Here is a 15,501-nt window from a genome sequence, read left to right as displayed (position 1 = left end):
CAGACTAAGGGTGTTTTGGCGTCGGTGTTTCGAACCCTTGTATTCTATGCATAAGCGCCGGTCCCTGCAGCGCTAAAAGCCCTAAAGTCGAACGGCGCCAGCGGCGATTCCCAGCCTTTTAGTCAGAGACAATCCCAATCATGGACTGTAAGCGCCCACTTAATTATTCCACATCATAACACCCCTCCCCATGTTTTGCTGAACTGACAGAATGCTACTCAATCTCAATACCTTACAGAAAGCCCTGTTGTGGCTCTTTATCCAAGTGGTCATTCTACCGTACACGATTGCTCGACAATGCTACTGGCGAAACGGCGCCAGTACACTGGGTGAGCAACAGCCCTGTTTTCCCGATAAAGAAAATAGCCCTTGCTGCGCGACCAATAAACAAAATGGTGACCCAAACGATGTTTGCACTTCAAACGGGCTTTGCGTCGCGCAGGTCGAGCCGTATACCGGCCTCGTTCTGCAAAATGGTTGCACGGATTCGAGATGGAATAGCTCTGACTGCCTCAACATCTGTCCTGACTGTAAGGAATTAGCTTCTTCTGCGTTGTTCTGAAAGACACTGAGACAACGGCTAACCATAAATCTATCACTTACAGCAATGAAACCAGACTATGGTATCCACATCCTCCCCTGTCCGGATAAGAGTCTGAGGCACTGGTGTTGCAGCCTGAGTGGCTCCGATTGTTGCGACAGTGCATTTGAACTAGATATGGGTACATTGATGCTTTCCTCGAACTCAACGAATCCAAGCAGTTCAGCTTCTGCATCGGCGACTGTGACCGCGACAGTCACGGCTGGCACGAGCAACGAATCAGCCACCTGTAATGGCGACTGTCATGCTACGTCCACTACAGTTGCCGTTGGAGCTGGCGTGGGAGCAGGGCTAGGCGCATGTCTTGTGGCGACGTTGTGCTTGCTTGTTTTCCAAAGACGCATGTATCGGAAGAAGGTACAAGAGATGAAGGCGCTACAAGCGAGCGCTTTTCCATACATGCAGCAGTATGGGCCTTTCGTGCCTAAGAATCCCGTGGAGATGCCTCTGAACCAACGACCTACGGTATTCGAGATTGATAGTGAGCGCCCGATGCGGCCGGAATGAATTTGGTTTTTTTTTTTCAATCTGTTAATTATTATTTTTTCTACTTTTTCTCTAGGGCCATAAAAGGGTTTAATAATGTCCTAGGATATTTCAAAAGAGAAATTGGACTTTCGGTGTGAACCGGAACACTGACAGCTCCTAGTGAAATGAACCCCTAGTCCGTGATTTTCTAGCTCTCGAGCTAACATATTTCCCCTCTTTAACAAACCGGGGTCTTTTCACTAACAAGACAATTATTCCCATTTCAGCCTTCTTGGCAGTAACGCTGCGCCTCTACAACAAGGGTCTAAGTCTCCACCCAAGTCGGCGGACCTCCGGAGTAGTCTAATCGCTCAGCACCTGTGGGGCGGCTTCTCAGGTCCTCCGTGTTAGGGCCAGGGCGCTTATGCCCAAGTTCTCATTGGCTTTATGGTTTCGCTCCATATGAATTGCATAAAAGGCCATGCTTGTTTATTTTTAGAGAAATACCAATGGAGTGGCGGCTCGAGAGGAGGTGTATCCTATTGAAAACATTACTGTAGACTATCATGAACCTGTTCATTAGTGGCCAGGTTCTTGATATCTTCATGTGGCTAAGCCGAATCCTGGGTAGCCAGGCCAATGACAATCAGACAATCGGTGCGTATCCCTGATATTTCTCTGTAAATCTTGGTTGTCGGTGTCGATCTTATGAGGCCCACGTGTATAGGGCTCTCTGGGCCCTTTTGTTGATTATCCTAGCACGTCCCATGTCACAGTTCCAGCGATGTGGTATATTAGAGAACGTAGTAGTAGTCTTTGTGAAAGATTGGATTTTGTACCAACCGTACATATATGAGATAATTCTACCCCCGCTAAATGCGAAATTCATAGCCCATTCTGAAGTTTCTATAGACCCAGATGGGGGTTTATCCGACCTTAAACATATTCAATCGAACGCATTCTCCAATGCTATCCTCGTCGTTTCAGGATATGTCCACCGAGGGCGGGATCTTTCCCATTTCAAGAGAGACTCATTTTATGACACTTTTGCTCTCTGCCTACTATAGCTATCAAGCATCCTATTATTATACGATGATCTCCCAAGGCCCCCAGGAAAAGGTGATACGAATACATTTATCCTAGCCGCATGTGCCCTTGGTGAGAAGTTCCAGACTGTCAGTGAAAGGGTAAGTGGACTTAGGGCACCCGGAACCTGATTAGTGTGTTAGTTACTGCCATGCTCCACGCAGATCCAATAGAGGACTATGAACTTACTCGCAAAGGCCGATGGCGAGCGCGAGATGAGTCTGTCGCTAAAGCGCCTCGCGGCTACTGAGTGCATGCCTATCGCCCATAGTTCAATGCTAGAGAAGATCTATTTAGCCAAACGAAACGAGATAAGGATGGTTACTCTGGTAAATTTGACCATTGATAACGTGGTGAACCTTTATCACCATGACCAAGGCGCGTAGGAGGTGCCAACTACTCCCATAAGGGGCCACATTGTAGCGAATTGTAAAAGGTGCGGTGGGCCTATTCAATGTAGTAGAGAAGTAGTTGCACTTCATATTCCTCGGTTGTGCTCACCGTCCAAGAAATATCAAGCTGGTTACATCATTATCTGAAGCGAATATGCACAAATACGAATAGGAGCGCAAGGGTTACGTAGAATACGACTGTAGATGTATGCAACCATGCATGCAAGAGAAAAAGCGAATACGAGCATGCATATCCATACCAGCCTGAGTAAGATAGCAGCCAAGAGTCATGATTTGTCGATCATAACAAATACGAAGAGTCATGTATTCCTATTCAGGAAATGATATGACACTAGTGATGAAACTTGTTTCTGGTGAGGCTGCTCGTATATGTCCCTGACAAGGCCCACATCGGGAAACTGCCCTATATATTGAGTAGATATATTTATAGACATGCAGAAAGCATGCCGATCATAGCTTATCCCCGCGATTCGATGGGTATAATGTAACCCACTCGCAGATTGATTCTTAATCTTTCTTAGTGCGGTGGATCTGTTCGTGTGATACTTCCATCAATAACAATGTTTATGCTGGATTCTATACATTCCTGTAGGACTGTTTGCTCGTATAGTTCGTGATGGTACTCTGCTATCAGGGAATCATGCCAATGCCTTGTCGCACTCAAAGGTATAAATATTGGTCAATACTCCCTGCTCTTGACAAAATCCCATCAACCACAATTTCATTTCACAGTTTCACTGTCATAGTTTGCCTACCTTATCTTCACCTCACCAATTTTGGTTATTTCAGGACCAATACCATCCCACATTGTATGCCCCTATCCCATTAGCTCAGAAGATATCACCAAAACCTAACTATTCACTCACTGAGCAGTCAATAACCCCAATCACAACAGCAACATGCAGCTCAAGTCCCTCTTCGTCGTCATGGCCGGCCTGATGGCCTTCGCCGCAGCGGCACCCGCTGAAGCTGAAGCCAGAGACACCGCGAACGTTCAAGCCAGAAAGTCCTGGACTGCAGAAGGCGGCTGCAAGACCGACTGGGCTGGTCGGTGTAACGCGCAATGTATCGGTGAGGGTGTGAGATCTCATGGATGCAAGAAGAGCGATATCAGCTCGGGCATTGAATCGTCGCACTGTTTTTTTGGCTGGAATATTTGCAAGTGCTCTTGCTAGATGGTCTGGAGTGTTGTTCCTACAGGAAATGAACTGGAAGTGAGGCTTCGGGGCTCCTGCTCGGTCCAAGTTTGGTTTCATAGTTCGAGGGAAGCGTTCCTAGATGGGACTGAGAGATCGTGCTTAGGTACCTGGGAGTGTTGGCCGGATAAAAGGATGATGTCTGGAATGTATCTAGACATATGAGTCTTGTCTCAATCTATATACTTCTATTCCCTACCTTTACTGCTCATAAAGCTATGCTCCTTATCTCTATTTGTGAGATAGTAATATCTCGGTCTGGGAAACAACTAGTGTGACAGGCAGCAATAGCCCGATTCAATAACGCATGACCATTTCAGGAATTCAGTTAACTCACTAGATGGAAGCCGAGGTCTAATACGCTCGCTCCATAGCTCGAAGCCACCTGCTATCCGAGGTGATTTAGTGATTTAGACTTCCGAATTGCATACTGTCATTAAAATAAGCTTTAATTGGACACAGCTCTGTCATGCAAATCGGGTTCCATTCATGACTGCAGATCAAGGACGTTGGGAATGGTCTTGTGTTCGATTTAATCGGCATCAGTCATCCAAGGGCCGTCTGCATAGGTGGTAGCCCTGCTATGTACTCGGGGACGTATTCAGTACTAATTGATAGGTTCACAATATACAATATGAACTTCCTACTAATTATACTTTTACTATTAATAGACGCTCTGATTACCGTCGGAATACCAGACTAACAGAACCGCATATAACCAGAATCGAATAGGTACTAAAGACGCAAACCCCTTCATTTCCCCCATCAGCGTTGCGTGGGGCCTATATATTGTCCATCTTAGGTCGATGAGCCCTGAATCGCTCTGGGAGTCACGATCGCAAACGCAGGGTCAGGCGTAGTGAGCAATGACACTAACGTTTCCCAGTATTTCACATCTCCGGCCGTGGTGAGGCCGCCAAGATCCTTTCTGTCTCCAGCAATCAAAGCAGTCAGATCCTTGTGCGTCAACCAGATCACCAAAGACGCGTCTCTCTCATTCGACGGCTCGCGGTACTCAATTCCATGGCCAGTCAAGGCACCATTGCTCAAGTTCAAATGCCATCCCCGACTCATGTCCGTGATCATAAAGTCGATCGTGAGTGACCGACCCCATGCTTTGGGTCCATCAACATGCATAGCAATAGTATCGAACAATTGCTCCAAATCAAGAGCCATCAATAACTCAGCTGACATGGCTAGCTGGGAATCGACAGGTTTATTCTGGGGATGCAGCTCGCGCGCTCCAGTAAGGTAAAAGTTACGCCAGACGCCATTTTCCGCGCCGTAGCCCAGTTTGCGATAGACTGATGCGAGCTCGCTTCTAGCCTGGTCATTGTTTTGGTCAGCATAGACAGCATGGTTGAGGAGTGTTGCGGCGAAACGAAGATCTCCCTCGTCTGTGTACTCTTTAGCCAAGTCGATCACTTTCGCTATCCCACCCATGCATTTCACGTAGCGCTTTGCGGATGCCACGGGTGGGTGTTCCCATAGGTGAGCAGGATTCCCGTCGAACCAGCCCATGTAGCGATTGTAGATCGCCTTGACATTGTGGCTGATCGAACCATAGTAGCCGCGGGCACTCCAGGTGTTTTTCAAGGATGGTGGAAGATGAAAGTTTTCGGCGATTTCTATACCTGTTTGGCCTGTGTTGAGAAGACGGAGAGTTTCATTGTGCAGATAAGCATATAGATCGCGCTGCTTGGTCAAGAACTCATTGACGTTCTCGTTATCCCATGTCGGCCAATGATGGCTAGAGAATACAACATGGGCATCCTTTCCATAGCGCACGATAGCCTCATCAAGGTATTTGGCCCAAACTCTGGCGTCGCGTACTAAAGCCCCTCTCAGCGTTTGGATGTTGTGGAGAGTGTGAGTAGCATTTTCAGCCATGCAGAGAGCGTTATACTGAGGGAAATACATGTTCATCTCCGCCGGCGCCTCGGTTCCAGGAGTTAATTGACATTCGATTTCCAGATCATCATCTACAATGATCTTCTCCCCCGTACGCTTGATATCGGTCGTGGGCGGAATCAATCCCGATACACCAGTTGAAACGGTGAGACCTAGTCCGCAGCCGATTTGGCCGTCCCGCTGTCGTGGCAGAGACTCGCCGTACATGTAGACCGCTCGACGGCCCATGGCGTTTCCAGCATAGACGTTCTCACTCACAGCATGTTCAAGGAATCCATTAGGGGCGTACACCTTCAGACTCTCGCCAGCAGCATCTGCGATGGCCTTGGCTCCGCCGAAATGGTCCACATGGGAATGGGTGTAGATCAAAGCTTTGATAGCCCTATCTGGGAACTGGCCTTGGTACAGTTCAAGGGCCTTCTTGGCTGTTTCAACAGAAGTGAGCGGGTCGATAACGGCCACGCCTTTTGTGTTCGGACACTCGATGAAAGTGATGTTCGAAAGATCGAGCCCCCGGACCTGGTAGATTCCAGGTCGAACTTCAAAGAGACCCTGCTTTTGGCAAAGTTGGGACTGCCTCCAGAGAGATGGGTTTGTGAAATGGGAAGGGTACTCTTTTGCCAAGAAGTCAAAAGAATCATTGTCCCAAATGGCTCGTGCCGGGTCGGTGTCTGAGTACACCACGCAGGGCTCTAGACTGGTGATCAGTCCTCGCGAGGCATTCGTCTTGTCGGTAGGGTCCTCAGGTGGATAGGATGTGGAAGACATGACTACAAGCAGATATGACTGAAATTGAAGAGTAGAGATGTAGGATTGCCAGATACGATTGTTTGCCCACGTTTGGTGACGTGAACTGGCTGTTGGGATATATCCGGCGCTCCTGGCCGGTATTTATCGCATAGATTCCCTCATCTAGTTGCTTCCTTGGACTTGGGATCCCTGTCAGAAGTCTATCAATGTGAAGTGGCAGAGTGGGCGACGTGTCTACCTGTAGCACCTGCGTATTTGGAGCCTGCAAGCAATTCGAAAGGATTCCACTAAGCGGATACCCCGCGCTGTAAAGCTCAATGCGTACTCCTTTCCGCCAACCATTTTGTCCGTGAACCAGGGAATGCATCGAGTGGTTTCGTCAGACTGTGCGGCAGGTGGAGAGTGACGTAGCATTGCCTTCCGCCCCGGCCCGACATAACCATATCAACAGTGACGGGTTTTTTATTTATAAAGGAACAGGCACAACTTGGATCTATCCTTATATTTCGCAGAGTATACATGCTTTGTGATTGTGTCGTTAGTATTGTGGTCTGAGAGACTCAGAAGAATCTTTACGCAAATCTCCTCAATCTGCAAAGGATCCTAGAGCAAAGCGGAAGTATCTTCCGGCAGATATTCTTAGTCAGAGACTGTAACAACACTACTGCAAGTGTGGTCAGCCCCGTGTGAAATCAGATGCACTGTTGCTCCACATGTAGAAGCACTTCTTGACCTGTCGTGTCATATTTTGCGGAAGCCGAGATAGATCTTTGAGCTACTAAGCTCTTTATCCGAACCCATCCACCAAGGCCTCAGTTTGACATGTCCCTTCTTATCCTGGTTGAAAGAATACGATTACACCACATCAATAGAGGGGGCCTTAAGGTGTCGACGTCAGTTATGGGATCAACCTGATAGTGCTGTGGCAGGCGGGGTCGGCGTTAGTCTGCAGGAGAGTTGCATTAGTAGGTAGGGTTAACGCTCTCAGAGACCAAAATCTGTCACCCACTCTGCAAGCTCATACTGGGACCTGGATAACCGCCGATACTTACATGCTGCATCTGGACGTCCAATAGCCATTGGCGAAATTGGTAAGGACGATGTTACCTTGTATGTAGCTCCTTGTCATGCTCCATATAGCGCCCCCTCTTTTACGTTACCTGGCACAGCTCCTTGGCTCTGGGTCCTGAGCACCAAGATTTTCGTTGCAAACAAGACATTTGACTAGATGTCTCATCGAACTGAAGCGTAAGGTATCGGAGATAGCTTCAAGAGAAGAAAATCTCGGCAAGTAAAGGTTATTCGTCACCGACTCGCTCCAGAAGCGTCCTTTAGTGATTTTATAATGTCATACAAAATACGCATGGAAGGGAATAAAAGAAAACACAGTCTGTATATATCCTTTTCAGAAAGCATCAGGCCTCCTCATCATCCTCATCCATTTGATCTTCATCCGGAAAGTTCACACCCAGACCAGTTAAATACTCAACAACATCCCTCCTCTCCTCAGCACATTCCACAAGTATAGATGTATCAAGGCTCCCAATATCAGCACCAAACTCGACAAGTAACTTTACTGTCTCTAGATCTCCTTCAACAACAGCAATAGACAGCGGCGTTTCTCCATCATCATCAACCGCCGACACACTGGCTCCGTACTCAAGAAGAGTCCTCGCCGTTTCAGACTCATCCTCAATCCCAGCAGCAACATGCAACGCCGTCTGCCCGTTCCCTGATTGTGCCTCGACATCCTCCGCCTGTTGGAGTAGAGCCTTAACAAAGAGACGTCCACCGACAATATGAGCAGCAACATGGAGCGGTCCATAACCACGCGGGAAATACGCCCAGCGCTGTTCAGCGCTTTCAAGCTCGTCGTAGCTGTCGTCATCCTGATACGGCCAGGCATCTGCTGCCTGAAGGTAGGAGTCGATGGAGCCGCGGTGAGATGCGAATCGCAGGAAGTCGTCGAGGGCATCCTGTTGGTGAGGTACTCTAGAGGTATAGAGTGAGATTATCCGTGCAGCGAATGGGAGGAAAGGGTGAGTTTGGAAGCGCTTCTTTAAACTCGCTGATGAAGTGCAGGCTCCCCTTTGGAAGTCCTCCTGTGATAGGTAGGATAGGGCGGCACGGAGCATTGTCCCTTTGGTATTGCTTTTGGAGACTTCTTCGCACAAATGGCTTTGGAGAAGAGGGGACCGGATTCGCATCGCTTGGGTGCATGTGCCGAAAGAGGCAAAGTGAGCACACATATTTGCCACGTCGTGAGTGGTGTAGTCATTGTCCTCTTTTTTATATAAGCCGAGAAAAGGTAGGAAGTCCACAATCTGGGGTATTGTTGGCTTATAGCCGATTTCTTCTAGTGTGGAGACTAGGTGGAGCACCTGAATGGGATTCTTTTCGTGTTCTGCTTTTTCTATATGACTTAATGCTAGCTGGCTAAGTGCCTTGGACTTTTCCGAAGGGGGTACGTTAGATAGCACTTGAGCCAATTCATTCAATGTATCTGAAATAGCTCTGAACCGAGGGAGCGGAGGAAAGCTTTTATAATATCAGCAGCTGTGTAGTAATGGTGAGGGCAATAACACATACATGCCGTCCAACATTTCAATTATATCGGACATAGCCCCACGAACGTCTTTTGGTATTGGATATAAATGTTTCTCGCCTGATACATCTCCTAATTCGTGCATGATGTAAGTCATGAGATCATCGTCGCTTGCCCTGGTTACTATGGTAGGCAGTTCGTAGGTTCGGATAAGTGAACGGGGCGGCGGGTAGCGACTGGTTATAAGAATGTGCAGACGAGAATTGTGGACGTTGTTACCACAGAGGTAGACGAGCATATCTTTTAATGCAGCTTCAGAGGCATTAACAGCATCAAATACCACGAAAACTGACCCGAAAGACGAGGTGATCAGGCTCCATAGTCCAGATTCACCTTCATCCAGAGAGTAAAAGGCAGAGTATTTCTCTGCTAAGTTGAGGATATCAGTTGGAGGGTCAATGGTTTGAGCCATGAGCTGTCTCGATACAGAACGAAATGCAACACCAAAGTCCGCGACATTGTATTGTGGATGGCTGTCATCAAAATAGAATACTGCAATTCCTGACCGGCTCTCCTTTGAACTTACGTGATCAACAACAAGAGAGCTGATATACGTCTTTCCCGTTGCAGCTAGTTGACTGTTAGCACTTCCATGCCTATAGAAATGCACCATACTTACCCGGTCCGTAAGCCCAGAGGAGCTGTAGACCAGAGCCGTTGATCCATTCTTGCGTGAGCCTGTCTTTCAGAAACCAGTTTCCTAGCGTCCCTATTCGCTCCCGGCTCAAGGTTTCCTGCCTCTCTGCTGTCGAGTCCCCGGGGCATATTTTACCAAGTATATGATTGTGATTATAGGGCGACATTGTTGTTCAAAGATGCTGACAAGCTTTGTCTCCGGTCTATTCAAGTACCAGACACCGATCCCCACTTTCTTGGCATGATAGGCGCCAATCTCGCTGCCTAATGGCTCACGGCATCTCAATGGAAAACAACCACGAAAGGGCCTGAATAGCCTCCCCACCTCAGCTTGGGGAGCAAATATAGTGATTCATGGCCAGGACATGCCAAGAGAAAATTGAAGAACCAATTAAAACAAGGCTTGGCGTGGACACGACATGTCGGCGAGCAAAACAATCACTGCAGACAACATTTGACTGTCCAAGTTAACCCCAAGAATGGCAACCCAAACCGCGCAAGCTATAGCCCTCTCAACATTCGAGCTTCTCGAATTAATTCTCCTACAACTAGACACGCAAACACTTCTCACAGCCCAGCGCACATGCCAGACCTGGCACAGAATAGTCCAAGAATCAGTCGCTATTCAAAAAGCGCTCTTTTTCATCCCAATGAACTCTTCATCCGCGAATATCAAAGTGCAAAATGCATTACTGGCAAAGAAGTTTCCTGGTTTCTTCAACTCGAATTTAACCTTGTTAGCCAACGTGGATATGCTACAGCGACCTGAGAAGCTCGAAGCGTATATTCGTCCTGAAGCAAGCTGGCGTCGCATGCTTGTCCAGCAGCCTCCTATATTCAGAATTGGAATCCTCGTTTCCTGTTTTGCTTTTAGTGAGAGTTACACATTCTATGAATTACCGGTACATATATTTCTCTACTGCCAAATAAAACTGTACTGATGTTAACCCGGATGCACAGACAAGAGAGGATGGTCTACGAATGGAAGAACTGTTCGAGGCCTTCCTATTCCATCGTGATGTGGTTGGGCTTGACAACCCGGCCACCAATTGGTGGGGCAACACTGATTCTCCTGGATGGCGTAAAATAGAACAAATGACGGGCAGAACGATGGAGACAGACCTTGTGATTTCAATTCTTGGTGGCTCGACATGTACGGACTATGATGACGATTGGGAATCCGAAGATGTCATACAAGGAGTTCGGATTCGGGACGTATACCAAAAGTTGAATCTACAACCTTATATACCAGTAAACGAGGCGAGGCTGAACGGGTGGGAATACTCGCGGTGGTATGATTGACTTGCTTCCAGGTTGGTGTTGCTTTTCTTGATATATACATATGGCGTTAATCTTTTGATTTCTTAATATTTTCTCCCCTTCTCACGCCTTATTGTGAGTAACAAACGGAAGTTCTATTCCAGTAACATTAACAACCCACGATATTCGTCAATGAAATCTGCCTGGCCTAAAAGGAACGCCCTTTGCTTTTTACTGTGAGACAATTACCTTGATTGTATGGAGAAAAAGGCATATTAACTGCTCTGAGCTGTAAAATAACAATTGAGAATCCTCAGACCACGCCTTAATTGCGCTTGAATAACTAGAAGCACCCATCCTCGAGATCAGTTTGTGATCGTCTTCTCCTCCACCCCATCTTCATACACTGTTCTACTTTCTTCGAACCACCAAGATTCGATTCCACTCGTGCATCATTGGGAGATGTGGCTACTGGCCCAAGAGTCGGGAAAGCTTTTGATGCGGTTAATGCAGCTGATGTTGCCAGTAGGATATAGCTAGGCTGGAACACTGAAAAACAACTACTTAGTAGGTAACACAGCAATCTGTCACAAATTCAATCCATCTGGTTACTCAAGAACTCTGCGGATAGGAGAGGACCTAGTTGAAGAGCTATCACGCGTCTTGCCAGGACTCTGCTGTCTTCGTCGCACGCTTAACGTCGTAGGCTGATTCTCCTGCTGGTGAAGCGCAGAATCAGAGATAGGCGGCCAAATTGGCTGGATACTTGAGGTACCACCAGCTACTCCAGGCGTTGGATGCTCAACAAGTCCCACATCTTCCGCCTCATCGCATGATTTGGCCAATCGGCAACTCGGCTGCAAATGGCTTTAATCAATTTGAGGAGCTTCTTGGCCACGAAATCACATATACATAGCAGCCGTAGTCGCAGAAGCTGACATGCAGTGTTTGAGGAAGACGATTGAATTATAAAATTATCGTAGAAACGTACATGAGCGACTGCGCCTGTAGAGTTCCAGTGAGCAGAAATTGCAGAAAGATTCGTCGAGCCAATCAATAAATAGGCGCATTAAGTGATGAAATAAAGACTTGCGGTAGACAAATGGAAAGGATAGGAATAACAGGTCTGATTCTCATGGCTAGCAGATAGGGTACCAAGACGCACTTGGTATCTGACTGAAGTACATGACTAGTTTCTCTCCCCAATGAAAACGAACATATCAACAGTCTCCCGATACTGGATTTGAGGAGAGTTTACGCGGATGGCCACGCAGTGTTTTGCCCTGGAGGTCGTGACGTTCATGCGACGTGACGAGAACATGAACCCCGGATATCCGCTATTCTTCGTGAGCATACCGATTGCGATCTTGGCCCTCTGCGCCCCGTCGACGATCTAGATGCGTGGCTTCGTCTCAGTTCCCTGGTATATTGCTTCCTATCTCTGGGCGGCTAAAGCCACCTGCCCCTTGTACGGAGAGACAATAAGAACATTTCGACAGTACCGATTATGACTCTCGCCAAGCGGATGGCAATCTCTGCTTTTCCCTGGTTGATGATCGACTTGGATGCGTCGCGGGAAGTCTGGCCCAACCCAATCCCCGAGGGAGACGCCATGTGCAATTGTTCCACTGCACAGTCACGGCGCCGTCAAACAGGCAATCTACGCTCATGGAGCAATTCATACGAGCTGACCGCACCTGTCCATCGTAGAAAGCTTCGGAAGTGGGAGCGTAAAGGCGAGCGTCGGAGCGATTCTGGACGTCCAACATCACGGACGGGTAACCAACGATATGGAGGCGTTCGAATGCCGAGACACTCCACATTCTCTGGCCCTCGAGTGTGAAGGTTAGAGGGTTGAGCTGTTTGTACTCCCTACCATGTGGACCCGGTTGACGCTGGACAGAATCGAAAGCGGGGGAAACAACTCTGGATCCCTGAAAAAGCTCGCCTCGTCGAAGATTACGGCGTTCGGCTTAAAGCAGCGCTTGTCCAACTCTCTGGCATTCATTACCGTGGTCACGACAATGTCAGTCGCGTCCGTTATCTCCCTGAGTACCTTCTCCTCCAATCGACGTGGTAGCAGGCCGGCAGGTGTCGAGGATCCTACCGGACTCCGTGATCTGTCTAGAGCGTCATCAGAAGCAAGCAAGGTGCCGACTGTCTGGCAGTCGGAAGAGCTGCTTCATGTTCCCCAGGTCATCGCTAGGCGACGAGACTCCAGCAAAAAGTATTACGCGGGTCTCATTGAACGACCGAGCGCACAAGAACCCATTTCTCAGTTCAGGCTGGGCAGCCACAAAGCTAACACTCTTCTCGATGACAGCATCTCCCGCGTTATTCGTCACAGAGACCTGCAAGTTTTGCAAGTCCTCTGCGACGCATAACTTGGGACAGAAGCACGGCAGTTGCGGCTGTGACTCGGGTTTCTGCCAATACTCGGAGAACCGATGCTTATCGATAGCTTCTAACGCAACGATTGCTGCGCTGCGATTTTCTGGCTGTCGTTGAGCCACCAGATCACGAAGTGAGAATCAGGACGTTTGTGTCCAGATACTGGCATTCGGGAAGCCATGCCTCGGTGCTGATGCGCGCCTGTCCGGGATAGACAAGGGCACGCAGTGCTTCCTAGCTAATACTAACCCTAATGTCCACTTAGCAGAAGGGTGCGGATGCGCTTATATTGAGTAATACGGGTTATAAACACAACGCACCATGACTGTTTAACCTCGTTGTCTTAAAATAGAAGAGATCAACTGCAGAGCTACCAATAAAACCGCTCCAGGCGATTATATCATTGTGCGGCCGTTCCAGTGCGCAACATCGTCCACATATTTGACATATTCGAGCTCCTTACGACAATATCCAGTCATTGATATACGGAAAGATTCCTTTTCGCAAAAGTCTAGGCTCTCTTAAGGTAAATAAAATTTAGCACGGTTATGTACATTCGTCTATAGTAGATTAGGATACCCCGAGTACCTCTATGCTCTATGATGTACATCATTCTACACCTCCTTAGTCGCGGTCGTCTATTTCGCGATCTCGACACCTCCAACCTAGTTAAAGAAGTTAGTAACACTCTATGCATAATTCCAAAAGGGTGACCTACAGCGCCCATAGCCTTCTTGAGGTCACCTGCCAAAAAAAATGCGTTAGACATGACCCATCAATCCTCGCCAAGTGATTAGAATCATCCGATACTTACCGTAGATGGCAAACTGTCCGGCAGTCAAAGCACCAACCATGACCAGACGAGCACCAATACCGCTGAAAGAACCACGGAAACCCAGCTCCTTAGCGATCTTGATTAATCTACTAGTCGTGCCCTCGCCGGGGAGACCCTTGGTCTTGTTGATCTTGGAAAGCATAGTATCGGCGGGCTGAGAGACAATGGCGGCGGCGAAACCGGCAATCAGACCGGAACCAAGATTGATGGCGGTCTGCATGCCGTCGCTAGTCTTCTCCTTATCGAAGAAGTTGGCGTAGGCGAACTCGGCGACCTTTTCGTAGACAACGAACTTGGACATGGTATATGGGACCCTATCTACGTGAGTCATGAGCCCAGATACCGAGCCTGGTTATACATACTGCTTGAACAGAATAGGCCCAAAGCCAGAATAAAACCCAGCAAGACCCTCCTGACGAGCAATCCTCCCGAACCCAGAAACAAGGCCACTAGCAAAGGTCGGCTCCGACACCAAACGAATACGGGTCGCCTCAAGCGGACAGAGCGCAATATCAGCGAAGAACTCCGCAAAAGCCGACGAAACACAGTAGACGGCGATACGGTTGTTTCTGGCATTTTCATAGCCGATAGTGTTGATCGACTGCTGTTTGAAGAACTCATAACCACCGAACTTCAGCGCACCCTGTAGGAAGTACCCGGCGAATGTAGGACCGGCACCGGTTAGAAGGGCGCCGGCGCCTTCATTCTGGATGACCTGGCGGAAGCCACCGATGAGGCCGCGGTTGTAGGTGACAGGGTCGAGCTGGATACGGGTTTTGACGCTGTGCAAAGGTATCTGTCAGTCACTTTGTTGCGACTTTTTTTGCTTGTAGCCGATGTCGTTTTGGTTGTTCGCGAGAATTGGCGCGACTTACACATCGACAGGGGTGAGACCTCCGTGGGTGACGGAACAGCAGACGGCTCCGGCGAATGCGAATCGCGAATACAGGTTCAAGCCGCTTAGCTTCTGGGGCTCGGTTTTGGCCTCCACGGGCGCGGCTGTGGTAGCGCTCATCTTGTCGGTATGATATGAAGGGACGGTTGATTGGTGGAGTGGAGAATAATACACCAGGATGAAGCAGAAGCTTGTCGGAGAAGGTGGAGAGAGTCGCAAAGTGGTTTTTATCAGGAACAACCGGGCAAGGCCGTCCCGAAATAATCCGGAACCTGCTGACGCCAAGTCAGCCTGCATTTGGGGGCCTGATCGATGATGTGATATGATTGCTATTCTATAGCACGGCGCTTAACCCTAACCCCTTTGGGTAGAATGGGGGCTGTCGGCCCGTCGGCATCTCCCGTTCTGGTGGATCCTCTATCCATATACCATATCCTTATACTATATCCATGTA

The 15,501-nt window shown here is 48.4% G+C and overlaps 9 protein-coding genes across 9 annotated transcripts; 5 read left to right on the top strand and 4 right to left on the bottom strand.

Moving 5' to 3' along the window:
- The first annotated feature begins 89 nt into the window (after positions 1 to 89).
- Positions 90 to 1,472, top strand: F9C07_1680686 (uncharacterized protein). Its single transcript, XM_041286464.2, has 2 exons — positions 90 to 530; positions 606 to 1,472. The coding sequence occupies exons 1-2, from the start codon at positions 212 to 214 to the stop codon at positions 1,106 to 1,108; spliced, it is 822 nt and encodes a 273-aa protein (XP_041147945.1). The 5' UTR covers positions 90 to 211; the 3' UTR covers positions 1,109 to 1,472.
- Positions 1,473 to 1,635: 163 nt separating this feature from the next.
- Positions 1,636 to 2,541, top strand: F9C07_8742 (uncharacterized protein; the record flags this gene model as incomplete). The annotated part of the gene is made up of 3 exons (XM_071511819.1): positions 1,636 to 1,726; positions 2,213 to 2,256; positions 2,353 to 2,541. 3 exons carry the CDS (start codon positions 1,636 to 1,638, stop codon positions 2,539 to 2,541), a joined length of 324 nt encoding a protein of 107 aa, XP_071364521.1.
- A 621-nt stretch (positions 2,542 to 3,162) lies between these two features.
- F9C07_2285108 (uncharacterized protein) lies at positions 3,163 to 3,969 on the top strand. The gene is made up of 2 exons (XM_071510740.1): positions 3,163 to 3,377; positions 3,442 to 3,969. The coding sequence occupies exons 1-2, from the start codon at positions 3,185 to 3,187 to the stop codon at positions 3,741 to 3,743; spliced, it is 495 nt and encodes a 164-aa protein (XP_071364520.1). The 5' UTR covers positions 3,163 to 3,184; the 3' UTR covers positions 3,744 to 3,969.
- Positions 3,970 to 4,562: 593 nt separating this feature from the next.
- F9C07_8740 (beta-lactamase-like protein) lies at positions 4,563 to 6,443 on the bottom strand (the record flags this gene model as incomplete). The annotated part of the gene is made up of 1 exon (XM_041286466.1): positions 4,563 to 6,443. The coding sequence occupies one exon, from the start codon at positions 6,441 to 6,443 to the stop codon at positions 4,563 to 4,565; it is 1,881 nt and encodes a 626-aa protein (XP_041147943.1).
- A 728-nt stretch (positions 6,444 to 7,171) lies between these two features.
- Positions 7,172 to 9,989, bottom strand: F9C07_1680610 (uncharacterized protein). Its single transcript, XM_041293116.2, has 3 exons — positions 9,650 to 9,989; positions 9,015 to 9,600; positions 7,172 to 8,963 (listed from the first exon to the last, which is right to left on the bottom strand). Exons 1-3 carry the CDS (start codon positions 9,831 to 9,833, stop codon positions 7,841 to 7,843), a joined length of 1,893 nt encoding a protein of 630 aa, XP_041147942.1. The 5' UTR covers positions 9,834 to 9,989; the 3' UTR covers positions 7,172 to 7,840.
- A 156-nt stretch (positions 9,990 to 10,145) lies between these two features.
- F9C07_2234443 (uncharacterized protein) lies at positions 10,146 to 10,968 on the top strand (the record flags this gene model as incomplete). The annotated part of the gene is made up of 2 exons (XM_041286475.1): positions 10,146 to 10,568; positions 10,627 to 10,968. 2 exons carry the CDS (start codon positions 10,146 to 10,148, stop codon positions 10,966 to 10,968), a joined length of 765 nt encoding a protein of 254 aa, XP_041147941.1.
- A 1,463-nt stretch (positions 10,969 to 12,431) lies between these two features.
- On the bottom strand, positions 12,432 to 12,749 carry F9C07_8737 (uncharacterized protein; the record flags this gene model as incomplete). Its single annotated transcript, XM_071511817.1, has 1 exon — positions 12,432 to 12,749. One exon carries the CDS (start codon positions 12,747 to 12,749, stop codon positions 12,432 to 12,434), a length of 318 nt encoding a protein of 105 aa, XP_071364519.1.
- A 54-nt stretch (positions 12,750 to 12,803) lies between these two features.
- On the top strand, positions 12,804 to 13,310 carry F9C07_8736 (uncharacterized protein; the record flags this gene model as incomplete). Its single annotated transcript, XM_041286463.1, has 1 exon — positions 12,804 to 13,310. The coding sequence occupies one exon, from the start codon at positions 12,804 to 12,806 to the stop codon at positions 13,308 to 13,310; it is 507 nt and encodes a 168-aa protein (XP_041147940.1).
- Positions 13,311 to 13,860: 550 nt separating this feature from the next.
- F9C07_8735 (putative mitochondrial phosphate carrier protein) lies at positions 13,861 to 15,344 on the bottom strand (the record flags this gene model as incomplete). The annotated part of the gene is made up of 5 exons (XM_041293115.2): positions 13,861 to 13,982; positions 14,036 to 14,061; positions 14,132 to 14,466; positions 14,515 to 14,934; positions 15,028 to 15,344. The coding sequence occupies 5 exons, from the start codon at positions 15,342 to 15,344 to the stop codon at positions 13,956 to 13,958; spliced, it is 1,125 nt and encodes a 374-aa protein (XP_041147939.2). The 3' UTR covers positions 13,861 to 13,955.
- Between the last annotated feature and the right edge of the window lie 157 nt (positions 15,345 to 15,501).

Source organism: Aspergillus flavus, chromosome 5, assembly GCF_009017415.1.
Source record: "Aspergillus flavus chromosome 5, complete sequence".
In the NCBI taxonomy this organism is placed as follows: Eukaryota; Fungi; Ascomycota; class Eurotiomycetes; order Eurotiales; family Aspergillaceae; genus Aspergillus; species Aspergillus flavus.
The sequence above is the reverse complement of the archived record's forward strand: the minus strand, read 5'-3'. Positions and strand labels throughout refer to the sequence as shown.

Excerpts from the sequence above, each read along its gene's own strand:
- F9C07_1680686 (XM_041286464.2), top strand. The coding sequence starts at position 212 with ATGCTACTCAATCTCAATACCTTACAGAAAGCCCTGTTGTGGCTCTTT. Across the intron at positions 531-605 it reads CCTCAACATCTGTCCTGACT|CAATGAAACCAGACTATGGT; the intron begins GTAAGGAATTAG and ends TATCACTTACAG.
- F9C07_2285108 (XM_071510740.1), top strand. The coding sequence starts at position 3,185 with ATGGTACTCTGCTATCAGGGAATCATGCCAATGCCTTGTCGCACTCAA. Across the intron at positions 3,378-3,441 it reads GACCAATACCATCCCACATT|TCAATAACCCCAATCACAAC; the intron begins GTATGCCCCTAT and ends CTCACTGAGCAG.
- F9C07_1680610 (XM_041293116.2), bottom strand. The coding sequence starts at position 9,833 with ATGTCGCCCTATAATCACAATCATATACTTGGTAAAATATGCCCCGGG. Across the intron at positions 9,601-9,649 it reads CCTCTGGGCTTACGGACCGG|CTGCAACGGGAAAGACGTAT; the intron begins GTAAGTATGGTG and ends ACAGTCAACTAG. Across the intron at positions 8,964-9,014 it reads ATTGAAATGTTGGACGGCAT|CTTTCCTCCGCTCCCTCGGT; the intron begins GTATGTGTTATT and ends ATATTATAAAAG.